The sequence below is a fragment of the Lonchura striata genome, chromosome 2 (genome assembly GCF_050655825.1).
Source record: "Lonchura striata isolate lonStrDom1 chromosome 2, ASM5065582v1, whole genome shotgun sequence".
Classification (NCBI taxonomy): Eukaryota; Metazoa; Chordata; class Aves; order Passeriformes; family Estrildidae; genus Lonchura; species Lonchura striata.
The window spans coordinates 19,947,568-19,967,252 of record NC_140704.1 but is presented as its reverse complement, the minus strand read 5'-3'; the positions used below and the strand labels follow the sequence as shown (position 1 = coordinate 19,967,252).

Here is a 19,685-nt window from a genome sequence, read left to right as displayed (position 1 = left end):
GATGTATAGCCCTTTGGTTGTTTTTTTTTTTTAATGTATGATTTCATATTTAGTGCTTTCTAGTTAAAACCATTTGTTTGTTAAAATCTATAGTTTGATTACTAAATCCAGTATTATGTGAGGTAATACATACAACTTTGATTAGAAGGAAATGGTCTGGTTGTAGACATTAGAATATAAGAGTAATGGATGTTTTCTTTTAATTTCTTAGCACTCAAGACCTTTGAGTATCTTTGCAGGATAAAACACTGCTAACAAATGCTATGATTTTTTGTCACCTAAGAACTTCATTTTCTGCAACAGTTTTCATTGATAGTACTGATTTGTTCACAGCACTATTGTGATTTTTTTACTATTATTATTTTTTGGGGAAAATGCCTTAGTATGGAATTTTGGGGGGCCTATTTTTAATAACTTCAGGGCCTGTTAAACTAAAAGTGATTGGTTCAAAGTATTTTTAAAGGGTTGCCTTAGAATTATTATTGTGTATGTCTTTGCATTGCCAAATACTGCATTATGTTTGCTAATTTGAATGTAGTAAATATCTTGCAGTAGTTTTGTACGTTGAAAGTATTCTGTGTTTAAGTGTTCATATGCTGTTCACGGAGAGCCATGTTAATCACCTTAAGTTCAAGAAATTATGGTGTCCTATGCACATTTATATTATACTGCTGTAAATGGATTGGCACATGGCTTTTTATTTATGGTTTTTTACTTTTTGCCAAGGTGGCAAAGAGGTTCAGTATGCCCAAACCAGGGATTCTTGCCAGCTCTTTAAAAACACTGCAGTCAGTAAAGTGAAGAGGACTTGGGCACAGCTGCTCAAAATGTTTGTCATGAAAATAAAATTGAGTTGTTCTTTGAAGTTGGATGGGGTTTTTGTTTGTGAGTGCTCTGTGATGAAGAGGTATTGCAGCAGTGTAGCCTTGTCCAGTTCATTTCATCTCCAGTCTGTTTACCGGGGCAGAATGGGGGCCTACATCATGTGCAGCTGTAGCCAGTTCACAGAACATCTTGGCCTGACACCTGCTTCCTTTCATCTCGGAGAAGCTCCAGCTTTGATCATAAAGATCACATCGTTTCAGCCATGGGAAGTGTGGGTCTTTGTTTGTTTTAGTGAAGGGTGTTTGTTTAGTGGACTGTTCCCTTTCACATTCAGAACAAAACAAATCCAAACAAAAGAGTGGGAAAAAAACTTATATGGATCTTTGTGTGTACATTTGACTATTCTTAGCATCTAGCTGAGTTTGCTCTTTCCTTTTGTAGAGTCTGCCTTGTCAAGGGGCCCAGAAGGCAACAGTGAGGAGAGGAGGATGAGAAAAACTTAGCCAGAAAAATTACCTTGATGATCTTTCAACATTGAATAATTCTATATTTTGTTTCTTAAGGGATAGTGCACTAGAAAAGCTGCACACTGTCCATGCAGTGTGTGTGCTTGCCCTGCAGGCAGAAGAATGTGGCTTTATGCTAGGTTTGGTTCTTGCTAGATGTGCCACTCTTCAGTTCAGTTGATTTCTGTTTTGCTCGGTAGAGATATGCATTTCATACAGAAAGATTTCCTGGATGTAACTGAAGACATTCTTCCAGTTGCACACCAGTTTGTGTCCCCTAGATGGCAGGAAAGGATCAGTTTAACAGTGCCTTAGCTGCTTTAGCTTGTGTTCTTTGGTATCTATCTGAAAGACTTCTAAAGTGAAGAGGCTGTGTACCACTACCTGAACCGTGGTGATCATGCTTAGATAAAATGGAGACAGCATAAGGGAGAGGAAGCTTACAGTGAGGTTTAAAAAAATTTAAACTGTTCTATAGCTTAAAGGCATTTTGTCTTAGTTCTTTTAATTCTTTATGGTTAGAATTATATTCCAAGCCTTCTATTGTTGCTGCAACTGAGAATGTGACAACAAAAAGAATTAATACAATTCCTGGAATATTTAATTTTAATAATAACTCCTGTCTGTTGCCCATGACATGCTTGATTTCTTTTTTTTTTTTTTTAACTTTGGTTGGTGACAGTTGCTCCTGTAATGCTCTGGTGCACTGCTACTCCTCAGAAATTGCAAGGATCTGGAACATTTGAACTGTCACCTTGCAGTGTGTTTAGCTGTAATGATGGTTTATAGTCTTTACTATATATTACTGCATATGAAGGCTAAATTCAAGTAAAATAGTAGTTCTGTTGCATGATTTAGATTATTTTTAGTGTAAGTAGTCCTCAAAATAGCAGTTGTTGCAGTGAGCAGTACCACCAACAGGCTTTCATTGCCCATGTTGTTTCTTGTAAAGTGATGAAATGAGTATCATATTTGTGTTTTTCTCTTTAAGCAGTGTTTAAAAAAGTTTACATTATAACTACAACTATTGATAAGAGTATTGCCTAATAATTAGCACTTGATTTTTATGCCCACATTGAAAGTTACTGCTGGCCAATCTTCATTACAGGTAGAAATTCCTTGTGTGGTCTCAAAGGGCTTATCCTCTATACTTAACAAGAAAAGAAGTGGTGAAAAGTGTTGGGCCATCTCAGGAGCGAGTGAAGTATAATAAGACCATAATTTCATGTCTTTTCTAAGCGTATTCTGTATTGAAGTGATGAACAAGAACTTCTTGAAACTCGCTATCTGTTTTGGCAGCTTATCTTTTACAACTAGAAGCAAAAGCTGACCTGTATGTACAAGTTGTACCAAAGAGTTTAGTTGAAAAATCTTTAGTCATGTGGTGGGCCAGGTGGGAGCTGTCAAGACCTAGCATAGCTGTGCTCCTGTTCTGTTTCCAAAGCCACTCAGATAGATGTACTGGCTCAGCATTCAGGATTTAAGCATGCTTTCCAAGAAAGCTGACTTGGAGATCCCCACACCCTGGATCTGTGGGTACACCTTGTGTGTGGTTTATTCAGCCTACAGAAGCCATCTCCAAAGCCCTATGTAGAGGTTTCTGTGCTCTGTAGTGCACATGGTGCACATGTTGAGTCCACAAAGAATGAGGTGGATCTGCCTCCAGAGATGAATTTGGTCACACTTCATTCCTATCCTGAAATGACCATGAAGTCATTGGAAGCTGAAATGAAGGGTACAAAGATAAACCTCAGTGAAAGTACATTTTCAGATGTAAGTTTCAGATTCACTGACGTTTTAGAATTTAATTAATTAAAAGGTACTGTTGTTTGGGAAAATGTCTACTGAGTTCTTTAAAAAAAGAAAGCCTGTTTAAAAATAGGGCTGCCAAGACTGATAGTGAGTATTAGTGATAGCTTCTCAACAAAACTCTGGTTTCTGGTCCCTCATTTTCCAAGACTCCACTTTTAAAGCAGTGTTTTCACTGAATCATTTTTCCATTAGCTTCTCCCATACTCCTTTTGAGGTTTTATTCCATTCTGTAGACTGAGTTCACTGGTTTAAGCTTGGATCTTTGCTATTCTAATCTCATGTTGAAAAAAAGAACGTTTTGGTCAACCTTGAAAGTTTGACAAAATATCTTCAACCGCCACCAATACTCCACTGTTGGGAAAAACTTCAAATGCATTTTTTTTTAAATAGTGTTGCTAGATACTTGGTGTTGGTTTCCATTGAGTACACTACAATTAGAATCTGAAGACACCAATTGAAAGATTAATGTTCAAACTTGTGGGAAAATATGAATGGCTTGATTTCTTTTGAAAGATACAAATATATATATATATGTATATATAAATTTCCTATACATAATGGAAATTGATGCACATACGTAACTGTAGTCTGTCCAGTGAGTATTGAACAAGATCCCTATAGATCCTAAAAAGGTCTAAGCTCTCAATTCTTAGCACTGCCTTTCCCATCCAACAGTTGCTTTGGATTTAGCACCTTTCAAAGATAAATACAGCCTCTTAAAATATTTTCCCTTCGCTCTTTTATCAGTAAGTTGCAAGGTGGCAGCTACTTGATAGATTCCATTTTCAATTTAGTAGGAAATGTAATGTACTTCTGTTCTGGAGGAAAATTGGTAAGTAATTACTGTAGAATTAAATCCTATTGCTTCTGTGAAAATAAATAATACAGGAGGTGTCTGGGGACTTGCAGTAGGATGCATAATCCAAGAGTACTCATTCTCCTTTATAGAACTATCTAATTAGGAGTTAATGAAAAAATATTGGACTACTTGCAGTTCTGTACACTGATTCTCTGCAAGTGTGGAGAGTTTCTTTTGTTTCCTCTGAATCTCTTTATGCTTTTGCTTCTGTTTTTTAGCTGCAGTGAAAATGGGATCTCACATTAACACAAATTGTTTATATCTTGGTAATAGGCAATTAAGTTCAGTACCTTTTTAATTCAGTTGCTGGTTTGATTATCTCTTCTGTGCAAGTCAAAACTTTCTTCTAGACTATGTACAGATTTACCATTTTTTGCCAAATAAAAAAAAAAAAAGGAAAAAAGAAAATGAAAAAATTGTTAAGGAAAGACAAAGTAAAAAGGGTTAACTACATATGAGTTGAAAAGATGGAGAAAAAGCACTTCTTTCTGAAGTCAAACCATGTGTATCTGCTTGCCTTGTTCTGCGTTTCTTTTGCAGAAAAAGAGTTTTGACGTTTTTAATTGTACTGAACAAGTACTAGACAGAGGCACCATGTGTGAGCCATGGGCTTTATATTCCAAATATTCTATTTTAGTTCTATTGATGAAGTGTCAGCTAGGATTTCTCAGCACTGAAGATTCCTGGGCAGAGACCATATTGGTGACAATCTTAAAAACCGCAGCACATCTCTGTGCCCTTTTTTTACTCTGCCAGAAATTCACATTTAAACCAAAGTTTCTCCCCACCAATTATGAGGTATAAAGACAATTTGTCCACTACATTTACAATGCAGGAAGTGAAAATTAGCTATTGATCATATAATATACATAGCAATGAATTCAGGGTTATGGACAAAAGTACTTGCAAGATTCATAAATGTTTGATTGCTCTGAAACACAGATGTCGGTGGATTTGTTTTTAAAGCCTAGTGCTAGAACTAGATAGAATTTTAATATTGCTAAAATTATACTAAGATGCTTTTGGAACTTCAGGTAAAATAGATCTAACTTGGGTAGTAAATCTAGTTCGTTTCAAAGGGACAGAGCAATAAAACCCTTGAAGCAGGCATTACCTGAAGGTAATTGGCTGCATCTATGAGTTAAATGTTCCAAGGAAGACTGCTTTTAGCTGACAAGGTCAATTATCCCCTCACTGTGTCCTCTTTGGGGGGTACTGGAATTCCAAACACATCTAAAATTGTTAAATAAAAATTTTGAGAGCAAAATAATGTGTCTTTAAATAGAAGTCCTACTAACTATTTTTTAAAACTCAGACATTAAAGAAATAAATGCACTGAAATAGGACTTATCCAATGGATATATGTACTTTGCTTTAAAGTGGTAGTTATCTATCCATTGTCACTTCTGGTTGGGTGGAGTCTGATTATGGGATTTTTGTGGTTTGTTTAAAAACCATGGGCTGTAAAATGGAATTGTGTGATAAATGGACTTGTACCATCTCTGTATTTGAGCATCCCTGCAAGCCCTGTGTCGTGGTGGATGGAATCCTGATGAAGTAGAGACAGGTTCTGTGGGCCGAAACAGGCAGTGCTGAGCCACATCGGGAATTGGTGAAAGGTCGATGAAGTGGTTCAGATGCCAGTAGCAAGGTTCTTCCTTGGTTTTATTTCAGATGTCCCAAGTTCAGCTGGCATGTCCCACACAATGAACCTCACCTGCTCTTTGTGCCTGGGGAACATGAAGTGATGCTCTCTTGGGATGTTTGCTCGGAAACAAATGGTTTGAGACCTGAGGGACAGCCTCAAACTCTTCGCAAGCTGTTTTGGGCTACCTGGTGGAGAAACACAGATCATGACAAATCTTTATATGACATGTTTTTCCTTCCCTTTGGTAATGCTGTATATAAATTGTGCCTTTTTCCTTGTTTTAGTTTCCTGTTCATTTATTTCATAAACTTCTTTGGTTGGAAACAAAATCTTTATTATAGCATTTGAATTTCATCTGTTTTCCTGCAGTTTTTCTCTCAAAAGTAACAATTACCTTGTCCTGATAACACCAGATTGTTCATCTGTGTCCAATTTGAAATTAACATTCTGCCTTCTTTAGAATTGTTAGCCTATTCATTTTGTGGTGCTATATTGTTCATTCCTTCCAATATGGTAATAATGCTATTTCCAGTCCTGTTCATGCTGTTTATATTCTGCTAATGTTTGCATTTGCTTGGGAAATTGTGGAGCCTCGTTACTATTTTATTTTAAGTTATGTGCATATTCTTGTTTTGTGAATCTACTATATAACTTAATGTTCCATGCAGCTTTTTGTCTTATTTTAACTCCAGTGCTAACCTCTGCAAGTCCTTCTTCTGTTTCTTACTCTGGGATTTTGTCGTGTTTGCCATAGTATAGTTGCTCTATACATCATAAACTTCAACTCTAGTTTAGTGGTACTTGAGTAGGAAATGTACTGTTTCCATAGGGATTAATTTTGTCCCACACACCTTTTTTTTATCTGATTCTTTCTAGATTAACTTTAAACTCCATGTTTATCTTTTTAGTCTTTAGTCAGAGGCTTCTTCTACCTTCACTTACTCTTCATAGTGTCTATTCAAAAATGTGCTGAAGCTGTTTCAGAACTAGTTAATTACAATAGCAATGTCCTGTGGCTGTCTTTCTTTCTTGAACCTATTTCTAGTAGCCAGAATTGGAAGTGATGCTTTAAACCTTCTTTGTTTTTCACATTTCTGGAGCATTTCAGCTGTTAACAGATACTCAGAGTAGTGTGCCCCAATACCTTATCCAGCGATTTTTCAAAAAGAGATGCTGGCTGTTTTACAGTGTGCCTGAGTAGGAGGGTGGAACAATGCTCTGTGTGGGGTGAAATGAGTAAGGAAAAAAGAGAAATGAGGGGTGAAAGGAGAAGGGAAAAGGCATCAGAGGTGGAAATGCCTTGATTCTGCCCAGGCAAGCAAACATCAAAGTCTGCATGAGTCAGAGGGCACTGCCCTGTGGCAGCTGGGAGCTGGAAGATATATTTGGAGCTCACTGACATCAGTACTTGACTGGAAGCAGGGCCAACTTTAAAGTTAGGCTTTGAGCCTTGTCCCATTGTCTTGGCCTGCACTTAGTGGAACGCTGATCTTTCCCACATTGTCCTCTTCAGATGCCATCTCTGTGTCCAGGGCACTGGTTTGAGCATTCATGTGTGTCAGAGGCCATCTGAAGCCCACTGATTCTCCATTTGCCTTTCGATTGCCACAAGGAGAAACCCCTTCCCCCTACTGCAGTTCCAGCTTAGAGAAGGCAACAGTGCAGGTGCAGCCACTGTGCCGTTACGTTCGCTGTTCCCAACGAGGCTGGCAAGGACTTGGCAAAGACCTGGCATGGACCCAGCACAGGGCAGCCTGCTTCACTCTCCACCTTTAAGCTGAATGAACTGTTAGGGTGACTCTGGTGGTCTCTCACTGAAGACCCCTCATCTGCCTCGTTACCACCGTGACAGATGGAGATCAAGAACCCTCTCCCCAAGGACTGAGACTGAGACCCCTACCACAGGGAGTGGGGGAAATAGTGGTGTGACCACTAATGACATGACCTGTTCTTCTTCAGTAACTCCAATGGACTTATTCTTCATTGTGTTCATCCTGCCTTGGTGGTTTCACTGGACTCACCTGTTCCCCCACAACAATTTCAATAGATTCTCATTGTTCTGTATGTTCCCCTTTTTTTTTCTTGGTGGACTATAACTAGACCCCTGGGTTAGGTAGGACTTTGGAGCCTCTCCCCAACACAACAAGACAGATCCCCATCGTCCGGACCAGTGAGGACCTCGCCTGTGTTGGTAGCTATTCCCATCCCCCTCTTTTCTCTCTCTCTATCCTTTTATCTCCTTTCTGACCCCACTATCGCATTTATTGTTTCGGCCCTTAATAAAGGTGCATTTGTTGTGATTAAACTGATAGGCCCCTCCTGTTTGCCTTTTTGCACTTTTGGGATCGATTAACGAACCATCACAACACCCCTCAACAAGCAGATCGTGACATTGTGACCATACTCAGAGTCAAGAAGCTTATTTGGCTAAGAATCAATCATTGAGTGACTTCAAAACGACATAACATTGGTGTTAACAACATCCTCTCCTGGCTTTTCCTGAGGGAAGCAAGGTGATGAGACGTAGGAAAGAAGCAACCCCTGTTTACAAACCAAAATTTGTCCCTTCCTACCCCCCACAATACACACGCATGTGGGAAACCTCTTGCACTTAAGCAAGCAAGAAGTTTCATCAATGTAAATTGTGCTTTGGATGAATGAGCAACATAATCAGAAGCTACTGAACATTTTTTGCTCTCTAAAATAAGATTTAAAAATGCCTAAGGACTTTTCTTGACAATGCCTGAAATTTAGGCTTCAACCAAAAATATGATAGGAAAACAAACATCTGCTGTAATTTTTCAAAGCACACTGAAAGCTACAGTTCAATTCAAATTCTGGATTTAATGTGAAAATATAGGTAAAATATAAACCCTGGTGTTTTGTAACAAGCTAAAGCCTCACAAAACCTTTCTGTCACAGATCTTGCTCAGCTTTTCCGTAGCCTAATATTAAGCTCAGTAACAGCCAAAGTATTTTGTGAGGTTTATTCTTTGGTATAGAAAACCTTTAATTTACCCTCTGGGATATCTGAACTTGCAATAAAGAGCTGTCACATTCACTCTGATTCTATGTGTCAATCTGCTAACTCTCATGCTGTTCAGTGTTTTATATTGTTTATAAATAAAGTGATTGCTGCTGCTTTCCATCAGGTTTCTGAAGCATATACCATGATACTAGGACAATCAAATGTCATTGGGATGAAATTTTATCTATACTACTTTCCATTCAAACAAACACACAATCCTTAAATTTTTTCATCCCAACAAGAACACTGTAATCAAATGAAATCAGGGTGGGATTGGAGCTAGGCAGGTGTATGATGAAAGAGGAAGCTTTAAGTGCAGTCTAGCACTTAATACAAGATGCTGTTTTATAGATAATGTGCAGAAATAGAACTAGATACAGGTCTAATTTTTGTTCTGTTCTTTGTTGCTGTCTGAATGTTTGGCTTTTTTCCTGTGGTTTCTTTGTCCTTTCCTTCCCAAGCTTCTAAGTGAAGCATCAGCTTGGAGGATTCTGAATTTCTTTTTCAAGATTTGCATATTTCAGTGGTGCAGTAGATAAGCTTAATAAATTAGGGTATTTCAATAGCACTAAGTGTTATAACTATAGATGGCATTATGAAGTAACCAGTATTGTCTTTGTACTTCATGCATTTTTCATGTGAGCAGTTTCCTCAGTATAAAATAGTGTTTAGTATCTTGACACCTGTGCAAACACAGAAAATATGTCTTAAATTATTCCCACCTACACCAGTCCTACCTTCTGTTCTTCCCTTGCCATATGCTGGATGAAGTCTAAAGAAGATGGACTTGTGATAAAAAAAAATATTTTTCTGAAGAGTTAAGCTACTTTTTTCACTAGTATTATTAATAATTTTATTTGATCTTGTTTTTTTCCTCTAGAGAGTTCCTTTTCAGCAATTTATTTTATCCAGTATTCCATACTATGTAATGACACCCAGCTTCATTGGGGTTTTAAAATTTAGTGTTAAAGATGTTTGGTATATTTAACTATATTTTAGTTCAGCTTATTTTTTCAACTCAACTTTTCTATCAAAACTAATAAAATACAGTGTCAACATCAATTTTAAACTTCTTCCCTGGGAGAAGACTCTGTACTGTCATAGAACAATTGGCCTCTTAGGTTGATTAGCTCAGACTATATTCTCTACATAAATGTCTGGTTTGAAGTTACTGCAGTAAATAGATACTTTCATTTCAGATTTTTGAAACCCCTCAAGTTTCTATTCACATTTATGACTTCAAGATAAAAAATATGAATGCCTTTGAATATAACATTAGATGCATTTACTCAGGACAGCAAAATGTGTATTAAAAACAAGACACAACTTCAGTTCTACAAAGGTATTAAAGAAAGATAATTCTAATGGAGAGAGATTTAGATGCAATACATGCATCTGCAAAGTTTGGAATTGAGTATCTTGAAGGCAGTAAAAGTTAAAAGCTAGAAGAACAACATATTAACTGCTACAAATCACAGGAAAATTACAGGTGTCAAGTATCACAAGTGTGAAACACTTCTGAAACATTCACACCATTGTAGAGCAAGGATTGCAGGAGAGCTTGGCACGCTGAGTCAGCAGTTGCTCCTTCAGCTGTGAACAACTTCATCATTTAGTAGATACCCTGACAGATCTGCACTCGTGTAATGAGATTTCTGACAAGAGTTTGCAGTTTATTCTGTGTGCATGTAATGTTTCAAATTATAAACTAATATTCTTCAATTCTGACAACCCTTCCGCTGAAGTTGTAGATTCTTAGCTGTCTTACTGATCAGTGATCTTCCATAATAATCAGTGAATTTCTTTGGCAGCTGATCATGTTCCATACTCTATAGTGGATTATTCCAACTGCAGAAGTCTCACATTAAGATGGTCTGCTTTTACCATCAATTTAAAGCAACAAGAATGAACAGGAAACAATAAAATGCAATCAAGTTCATTAAGGAAGTGCAATGTAGTTTTCTATGATGTGCTGAAAAACTTAGATCATGTTGGTGATATAAATAAGTTGTGAAAATTTAATGTGCTGCAATACTTCCAGTATCTTAAATATACTTTACTTACAGCTAGAGATTAAGTTTATCATTAGCTATCCACCCTATGAAAGCTCTCAAGGTTCTACTAAACACAAACAACTGCTGAAGAACATTTCTCTTGAGTTTTGACTTTGAGAGTCACCAAAAGTACTGCATGTGACTTAGTGCATGGAGGCTGAATGCTATTTAAACTGTCTAAACATGAAGCATGCATTTTTAAACACTTAAGTAGATGTTAAATAATAAAACCTGTTTTATTTTCCTTGTATACACCACCTAATGTATAATGAATAGATTGAAGGGCTGTTCTCCAGTGAGTTTGCTTAATGGGGCTGCATTCTGCATAGAGAGCTTCATCTGAAATGTGTATTGGCTTGAGCTATGTGCAGCTGTGCTGAGCTTCTTGGGGTTGCAGTATTTGCTATCTGTAGGGAAAATATCTTCTTAAAAATACATAATGCATGACATTTAAATTATGTTTAAATATGAACAAAATCATGAACAGACACAGCTGTGTTTGAATATGCATTCTTTGTCACTATCTCACCCGATAGGTTTATGTCTGTCTTCACTCCCGTAAGAGGAGTAGGATACATTTGCAAAGATATATTTTTGGTTGCTTATTTAAAACACATTAACAGTTCTGCTAGTTTCTGTGAGCAAATTAAGACTTTCTGTCTTTGTCAACCCCAGCAAAAAACTTGAGACCTAGACCAAAAAGTTTAAAATAAGCAAAAGGCAGCTAGTAGGTCTAGTGATGATGAAAGTGTTGCACTCAAATTCACTGCTTGGATAGTTCCTATATGTTTACATGGTGCCAGCATTTTAGTACAGTTATTGCTAATTATACTTTGAGTCTGCACAGGGATGTTTGAGGTGTATTTCATTAAGACATTAGGAGATAATTGCTATTTGGAGGAGAGAGCCACCTTAATGTAACTGATACCTGCTTAGTGACAGCTAACACAAGAGTAGTAGACTAGACTAGTTTAATGTTATGTTTAATATTGTAATTCTCCCTGAATAAGTTATGTGTGACTGTTGATAGCTCAGTTAATTTTTCATTTCCCGCTTTGGCTGCTTACTCTCCCACTCATTTCACAGTGAAATGTTTATTCAACCATTTCCTTATACTGGGGAATCTTACAGGAAAGGATGTGAAGAAAATGTCATGTGCAAGGTCTGGAGATAGCTTATGCAGCAGAAAGCTTTAGAACAGTTAGAAGTTATTGCAGGCACAGCTGAGGCTAAAAGACAAGACCTCACTGATACGGCTGAAATTAGCTGCTGTGAGGAGACTGGGGTAGAATCGCTTATGAGGAGCTCTCCCAGCTTGAATTCAAATCTGGTGTGGGTCACAAGTTAAAATGAGTTTGCACCCTTGTCCTCAGGGGACATTTATCTATACACCAATGCCATCTTGCAGTTTGGCACAGTAGTGGTGTTAAAAAGCTTTCTTAGGAGCTGCCTGCCCTGTGTGTCCTTTTCCTATTATGAAATCAGTTCTGAGTAAATCAGTCTCATTCATCAGGATGAAAAATTAAAAACAAACAAAAATCCCAGCTAAAACCAAGTAGCCAAACAAAGAAAACTAACAAACAAAAAAGTAAACAAATAAAAAATAAGTGTTGTCAAACAAGAACTGTAGGGGTTTTTTGTACACAGTAATTCGGTGATTTCAATATATAGGTAATGTTATTTTTTTTTCTTATCTTTATTAAGTATGTCAGTCAAGAGGGAACATTTAAATAGGAAATTTTTGTCTATTCATTGCATCTTATCTTATTTTTGTACTTTAAATCTCCTTTAAAATGTCCTACAAGATTAGGAAGTAACAATCAAATTCATCCCAAGAATAGACATTTATTTCAGATATAATCCAAGGACAACTGGTTCATAGATCTCTTTCCGTACCTATTACAGGTATAATTTTAAATGTCCCTTTAACTATCTATACAGTTTGTAGATTCTTCAAATACTATCTAGATTGTTGTCTTTGCCAAGTAGATGATTTCAGGAGCAGAATACCGTGACAGAAAATAGCAGCAGCTGGGGCTCTATTACATAGAAGGAGCTGCTGTGGCTGGGGTATGTCCCATGTCCAATGCTCAGGTGAGGGGCAGATCCTTACATTTCCTCTGAGTGAGGTATCTGCATCCTGTCACAGTGCAGTTCTTCACTGACCCAAGCAGGGTTAGAGATCAGGGATATCTACCCCTGAGTGATTCAGGCATGCTGGCATGTCCACAACATGCTCATAAAAACTGCATAATTCAGTACCTCACTGCCAGTCTTTCATCATTACTCTGCTACTGGTTCCAGACTCTCTCTCCAAGGTGCCTGGGTCTCCCTTGCTGATGAAGCAGCCACCACCTCTCTGCTTAGGAGGGCCAGAAAGCAGCAGATGCAGCCAGGAGTGAAGACAGGGTGCCGAGGACATCACCTGAGCATTGGTCAGCCAAGGGAGAGATGAGGCAATTGCAAGTGCAGTTGAGCAGAACACCTGTAGTGAAGTTCCAACAAAACAAATTTTGATTATTCTTAATCCTCCCACAGCTGAAACGTGCATATTTGTCTCCTAGATTGCAAGTGCAGTGGACTTTTTTCCCTGATTATCCAGTTTTTCTTGATGTCAAACTCTTTTTTTTCAGTGTTCCCACTGTTGCATTCCAAAAATTGTAACAACTGCTAGCCCAGAGTCCAGCTGTTTCAGTGTTAATGAGGGTTGTGTGATTTGGGGGGGGGGGTTATATATATAGTTTTTTAATTTACAAAAAATGTTTATCTCTTTATTTATGTTTAACATTACCTTGAGTGAATGAAATATGAGAATGGAGGCCAGGGACCTGGGAATGCCAGATATCAAAAGATGGATTTTACCAAGACTTTTTAATTTGCCTTTATTACTACTGCAGATTCATTGCCTGGGAACATTTTTGAAAACTACTTTCATTTCTTTCCTAAGTGTTACTTGCTATACAGGTAATCCTTATGTATCAGAGGATATCCCACTATTTTTTTTAACTATAACTTGACTTAGGGTACAGAGTTACCACAAAAAATGTATGTAACTAAGAGCTGACTAATTTACCTCTCACAAGCAGGTGACCGAAGTTTCTGAAAACAAGGCATACGAGATTGGTAAAAGAAAATATAACTATATGGAGAACTGAGAGTGAGAAAAAAAAAAGAAAAATTAATTATTTAAGTCTTTTTAAAAAGAAAAGAAGCAGCAAAGTACAATAGTTAAAAGGGATAAAAGACCAGTTAATTTGATTTGACAAAATTTAAAATGGAATCATTTAATGATGTAGTCTTACTGATACTTATGTTTCCCTGAAACTGTGTGATTAAAATATTTTGGGGGAAAAAAAGAATTATTGCATTCATATATCCTATCTTCCCTAAGGTACAATTTCTTCTTTTCTTCTCAGAATCAATTGCTGAAACCCCTACATCACTGCTGTTAACAAAAATTAGTCATCATTTAAGTGGGCAGTGAAGAGGCTTTTGATTTCCATTCTGTTCATTTATAAATAAATGAATTCTCAGTTCTGCTCTTTGCAGTGAAAGGTGCAATACTGCCCAAATCTCAAATGCTTTACATATCTACTTGTTCCACCCAGAGGAGTTCCCCAAAGTTTAGTGTGGGATCTTCAACACTCTTAAGAGGAAGCTTGTCCCAAGATTTTCTTGCACATTGCAGAGGAGAAAGGAAAAATCCCTGGAAGCACTTTATTTCTTTCCTCTTCTGCCTTGATATAATTGTGCAGGTTTATTTTATTGCCTCTTGATCAGAAATAAAATTAAAAACTCCATTCTCTGCCTTCCCTCTCATGCCAGCTCTCATGCCAGCTTAGCCCTCCACTTTCCTACTTGAACCTGCCTGGGACGCAGTGAGAGGTCTCACCTGTTGCCTTCAGCATCCAAATCCTGCCCATGGTTAGGCAGCAGCAGCCCAAAAGAGCCAGACAGAAGCAGGGAGTGTGCATGCTTCTCCCTGCAGAGCCAGAAGTGACACAACAGGAGCATCCCTCATCTTTGCAGGTCAGATGCTATCGTGGTCCTCAGGTGTTCAGAGCAACCAGGAACAAAATTCAGTAGCACAACATTTCTCTCTCTTCAATCTTCAGATCATGACACAAAGTCAATGTGTGGATTAATCACAAAGCTGCTGCTGTTAAAAGTTACTTTTGTTTATTTATTTTCCTCATGCAGAGAGGTGCCCATGAGTGTTCTTATTGGCTCCATGAGCTGCCGAAAAGTTTAAAGCATCATGGCATGAAAACTACTTTTTCTTCATCATAGGAATTAAGAATTCTTAATACCATGCCTTGTTATAATTGCTAGTATCTTGAGCTTACACTGTCTGGACTTTTCTAAAAATAGCCTCAGCCATGTAGGAGTAAAAGAGAAACCCAAGGTGGCTTAATGAAACAAGTTTCATGTACCTATCAAGTTTCAACTTTCTTCTCTATTTTTAATAATCACTATTGCATCAGATTAGTCACAGGCACCACAGGAAGGCATGAAGAACTGTAACATTTCACCATCTAAGGAAGATGTTTGTGTTAGCTGAATTTTCATGTGTTGATATCAGATTATGATACGGGTTTTATACCCCCCTTTCTGTAACAAGCAAAGAGAAAGATTGAAGCTTTATAGCCTTCTGAAAACAGAAGAGAAAAAAAGATATAAAGGCTATTTTTTGAATATATTAACAGCAAATAGTAATGTATGTTGACTAAATGACAAGAAATGTCAACAAAAATTAATTGGAGGGGATATTTTCTTCCATTGGATCCAGTTGAATTGATATTTTTGTTTCTTCAGTTAATAAAACAGTTACTGTGAACAAAATAATAATTGAAATAATATTACTCAGGAAATGCAGGTCAGCTACTTCTCTTTGACTAAGACCTACCATGTTATTTCTTAAAGTAATAAATTATAGAAAAACAAATGTGTGCTTCATATGTTACAGACTGACTCAGCTCTCCTGTTTGAATCAAAATGTCTCATTCAGAAACAATGAAATTGGGACACACACTATGTAAAGAAATACAATTTTATGTTTTTCTCCTGAGGTCTGCTTAGATCACACATGCCTTCAGCTAGCGAGTTTTAGCCTTACCCAATTTGTATTACACAGTATGGAGTGTCAGGCAATTTTTTTTTATGCTGTGAGAACCAATGTGCAGATCTTATTTTGATGAACCTTAATCTATCAGAGCCTTCTGAAATTTTTTTTTTTGCCTCTTCAAATAGAAAGTATTTTATCTTTACTTAGAATTAACACATTTCTTATGCATGTGACTGTACTTGCCTCACTGGGCTGGAGCAATCCTTTGAGTGGGTGCAGCCCTGTTTGGAAGAGGAGGTTGGAGCGTGTTTAGAGGGGCTCAAAGCCCTTTCTGAGAAAATGACTTTAGTTTTAGTAGTCATGAACTACATTCATAAAAGTAAACTATTTTTTTTCTCAGAGAACTACCCCAAACCACTTCACAGTGCTAGCAGTGGCAGCACTGTCTGCAGCATGCAGCTGAACAACCACTGGAAAACTGGTGCTCACACAATGGCTGGGCATTAATTGTCCCTGAGAGTGTTTAAAAAACTGAAAACCTACACAATTAAATTTGTTATTTCACCCAGAAGCTTGAAAAATTAGAAAGAATACAATGTTTTGCATAAGTTTTTGCTATTTCTTGTTTCAGCCTGGTTTTAGTAAGTTTATGAACATGATTAAGACAGCTGTTTTATCAGACTAATCATTACCTCACACACACAAATCAAAGAATCATCATTACTGAAAATTAGACAGCAATTGGACAATTTCAGTTGATATAACTGTCCCTTCTGGCAACTGATTTTTTTCCTCAGTATTTTTCCAATTTGAAGATTTTCCTTATTTTGCAATAGTGATATAAACAGAAATTTCATTGGAAGCAATTAAACTGATCTCATAGAAAGGACTATTACTTTTGGAAATACCTAAGATTATTTTTCTCATTTTTTTGGTTTTGTTCACTGGTTTCTAATAGCTATAACTTGAGGCAAATCCCAGTTTTAAAAATATCTCCGGAGTGCAATGATTCAAAAAACAGTTTAAACATCTATTTGAGCAAAACACAAAGTTCTTGCTGCAGGTAATACTTATGTGCTCTCTGAAATCCAGAGGGCAATACCTCTGCAGTTTTGTCTATCTTTCAGCCCACATTTTTAGCTTACAGATCTAGGCATGAGGGGGTAGCAAACTTCTACAGAAATGGGAACTGTCAAGCACTGATGATCTATAGCAAGCACAAGATTAGAACTGGAATTTTTACATTCATTCCATCAGCCTTACAGCCATACTCTTTGGGCATTAGCAACTATGCAAAAAAACATAGTAAAATTAATCCAAACAAACAGAAAATTACCTGGTGAACACTATGGATGAGAGGCATCAATCCTTTAATTTACACAGTTAAATATTTTTGCTATAAATGGTTAAGATATTTACACTATGCTTGTTCTGCACTGGTCTAAAAGAACTAGCACATGGTTCCCTTGTTCTGTTAGATGTCAGCATTAGGATGACACAACTCTTGCCCTGCTCTTCTCTAACTACATCCATGAACTGTCACTTGAAGGAAATTGTGTGTGATTAGGTGAAGTGTAAATCTGGTACTAAATCAGATTAATCCCATACTATGCCATAATTTTCTTTAAAAATCAATAGTCCATTGAAAGGGGTGCAGTTTTTATTCTGTTGTTTTAGTTTATCAGTAAGTTGGCTTGAAAAATACTGAGCATTTGTGTACAATTCATAAGTATTTGAAAAAAAAATCTAAAATAATGATGGCTTTGTAAGGAATAATACTTCTCTAAAGTAGGTGAGGGTTTATAGGGCATTTTGAAGTGCTTGTACGTGCTTGTACTATACTAATATGTGCTACAGGATATTGGACAAAGGAAACTATTATACTAAAAGTTCATTATTTGAATTGCTTGAATATTACACCAAAAGGCTTGTAAATTCAGTCTAACAAATATTCAATGGTAAGTATAAAAAGTGAAAAGAAGAATAAAAGGTTTGAACCTGGGGTGGTGTAAATCATCAGTATGGTGTAAGTATCATGCTACTTGGTGCACTGGGCCAGCTTATTCTTCAGTGTGTGAATGGGAGTGAAGTTATAAACATTCATGGATGCATATCTAAAGCTGAATTAAGCCCTTGATATTGCCTCCACCTACTAGTGTGTGGCTCACTAGCTATCTCAAAAGCCACAGTGCTGTGGAAAGCTGTTGTGCACAGTGTCAGTGTGGAAGGGACTGAGTCATTTATTGTCTGAGGACTGATGTGATGTCTGAAGAGAGACAACTTGCTGCTCACTACATCATCCAACATAAAGGCAAATGAAAGGTTCATGAAGACACTAGAATAAAATAATACCTGTTGCAGCTTCTGATAAGTTGATCAGCAGTAAATGACCAACTCCTGAAAATAATATCCAAAACATTAGTATCTGGTGTGTTGTTGGCTAAAAGACTCTTCCTCAAGTTCTAGATTGATAATTGGCAATGGTGGGGTTTGTGCATGGTATAATTACCTTTTAGTTTTGTAATTTTCTTCTGCAGCAATTTGCAGGTGACTATTCTTTTTCACTCTTACTTTCACGCTTACTTACTTTTAAGTAATTTTCCTTCATTTTGCTATAGATGAGAAAAGTTAGTAATTTTTTTCTTACATTAAGCAGTAGCATAATATCTCTGATTCTTTTTGCTCATAGAGACTTCTTTTGCAGAACATTTTAATAATCCTTTTGAAGCCTCTGAACTTCTGTGTTCTATAAAGTCTGGTCAATTTTTTATTTCACACCATCTTGCTTAATCTTTTTACTGCTAAAAATTGTTCCACTTTAGTAATGGGCATGTCAGTCTTCATCACACCAATACATATTAGCTCTCATCTCCTGTGCTCAGGATTGACTTATCATAGTTCCTTCTTTTTATCTTATAAGCAGCCTGCCTTTTCCAATTCTTATCATATATAAAGCCATTTGGCTACTTTTATCTTGAATTACATCAGTGGACAGGATAGCTGGCAGATAATGATAGCTCAGTTTTTCATTTGATGATGTTGCATTTTAGAGCACAGAAGAACTAAAAACAATGGTTGTTGTCCTCCATAGAAATGTGCCCATTCAAAAAAGAGAAAGTAAGCTGAAACCTAGATACAGAAGTGTTTGGTACTTAATAATGCATGCAGAAATGTAAAAGGATTTTGTAATAATAGAAAATACAGATTGTCCTGTTATTTTTTCAATATCCAAAAAAAGAAAAAAATTATGGGCCATACAAGAAAAAAGCCATAATTTTCAATACTAAAGTATTGAAAATTCCCATTTGGCTTCAAGCTGTGACTGCAGCAGGAAATGGAGTCCAGTAGGTTCTGGGTTATGTTTGGGTCATCTCATGTGGTTATTTTGGGTGCTCGAGGGGTTACTATGGCACTCAACACCAGTATTTAAGCAAGTGAATCCCTTACCTTTCTTGTGTCATTCTTGCCTGACAACTTCAGAGTCTATTTCTTTTCCCCACAATTTGGCAGAGGGATGAAAATCCAACAGGTACCATCTTTTGTACAACTTTGGTGAAAATTGTCATCCCCATAGAGGAGAGACCCCTTGGCAAAGGCAAAGCAAGCCTCGAGGGGCAGCTTTGGCCAGCAGGGAGGCATGACATGACATGGCCTGGCAGCACCCAGGTGCTCATCGGCTCAAGTCCGTGGGCAGTGGGGACATGGGCAGGGACTGGAGGGCACTTGAAAGGTTTCACATCAAATCCTTCTGCTGAACTCAGTGCGAGATCAGCGCAGCTCAGGAAATCCTTCTGCATTCAAGGACTGTATTTTTTCTGAAGATGAATAAGGTGATACAGAATTTCTGAGAGACAGAGGTCATGATTTATGTCTGGAGTGAGAATTGAG

At 37.2% G+C, this 19,685-nt stretch overlaps 1 protein-coding gene across 1 annotated transcript in view; it reads left to right on the top strand.

Moving 5' to 3' along the window:
- Positions 1-19,685, top strand: part of ARL5B (ARF like GTPase 5B) — a 53,201-nt gene that overhangs the window by 16,234 nt on the left and 17,282 nt on the right. The window contains exon 7 of the mRNA XM_085573084.1: positions 727-19,685. This exon is cut by the window's right edge and continues 17,282 nt beyond it. Coding sequence (XP_085429210.1) covers positions 727-801 — 75 coding nt within the window. The 3' untranslated portion in view covers positions 802-19,685. The remainder of the gene's footprint in view (positions 1-726) is intronic.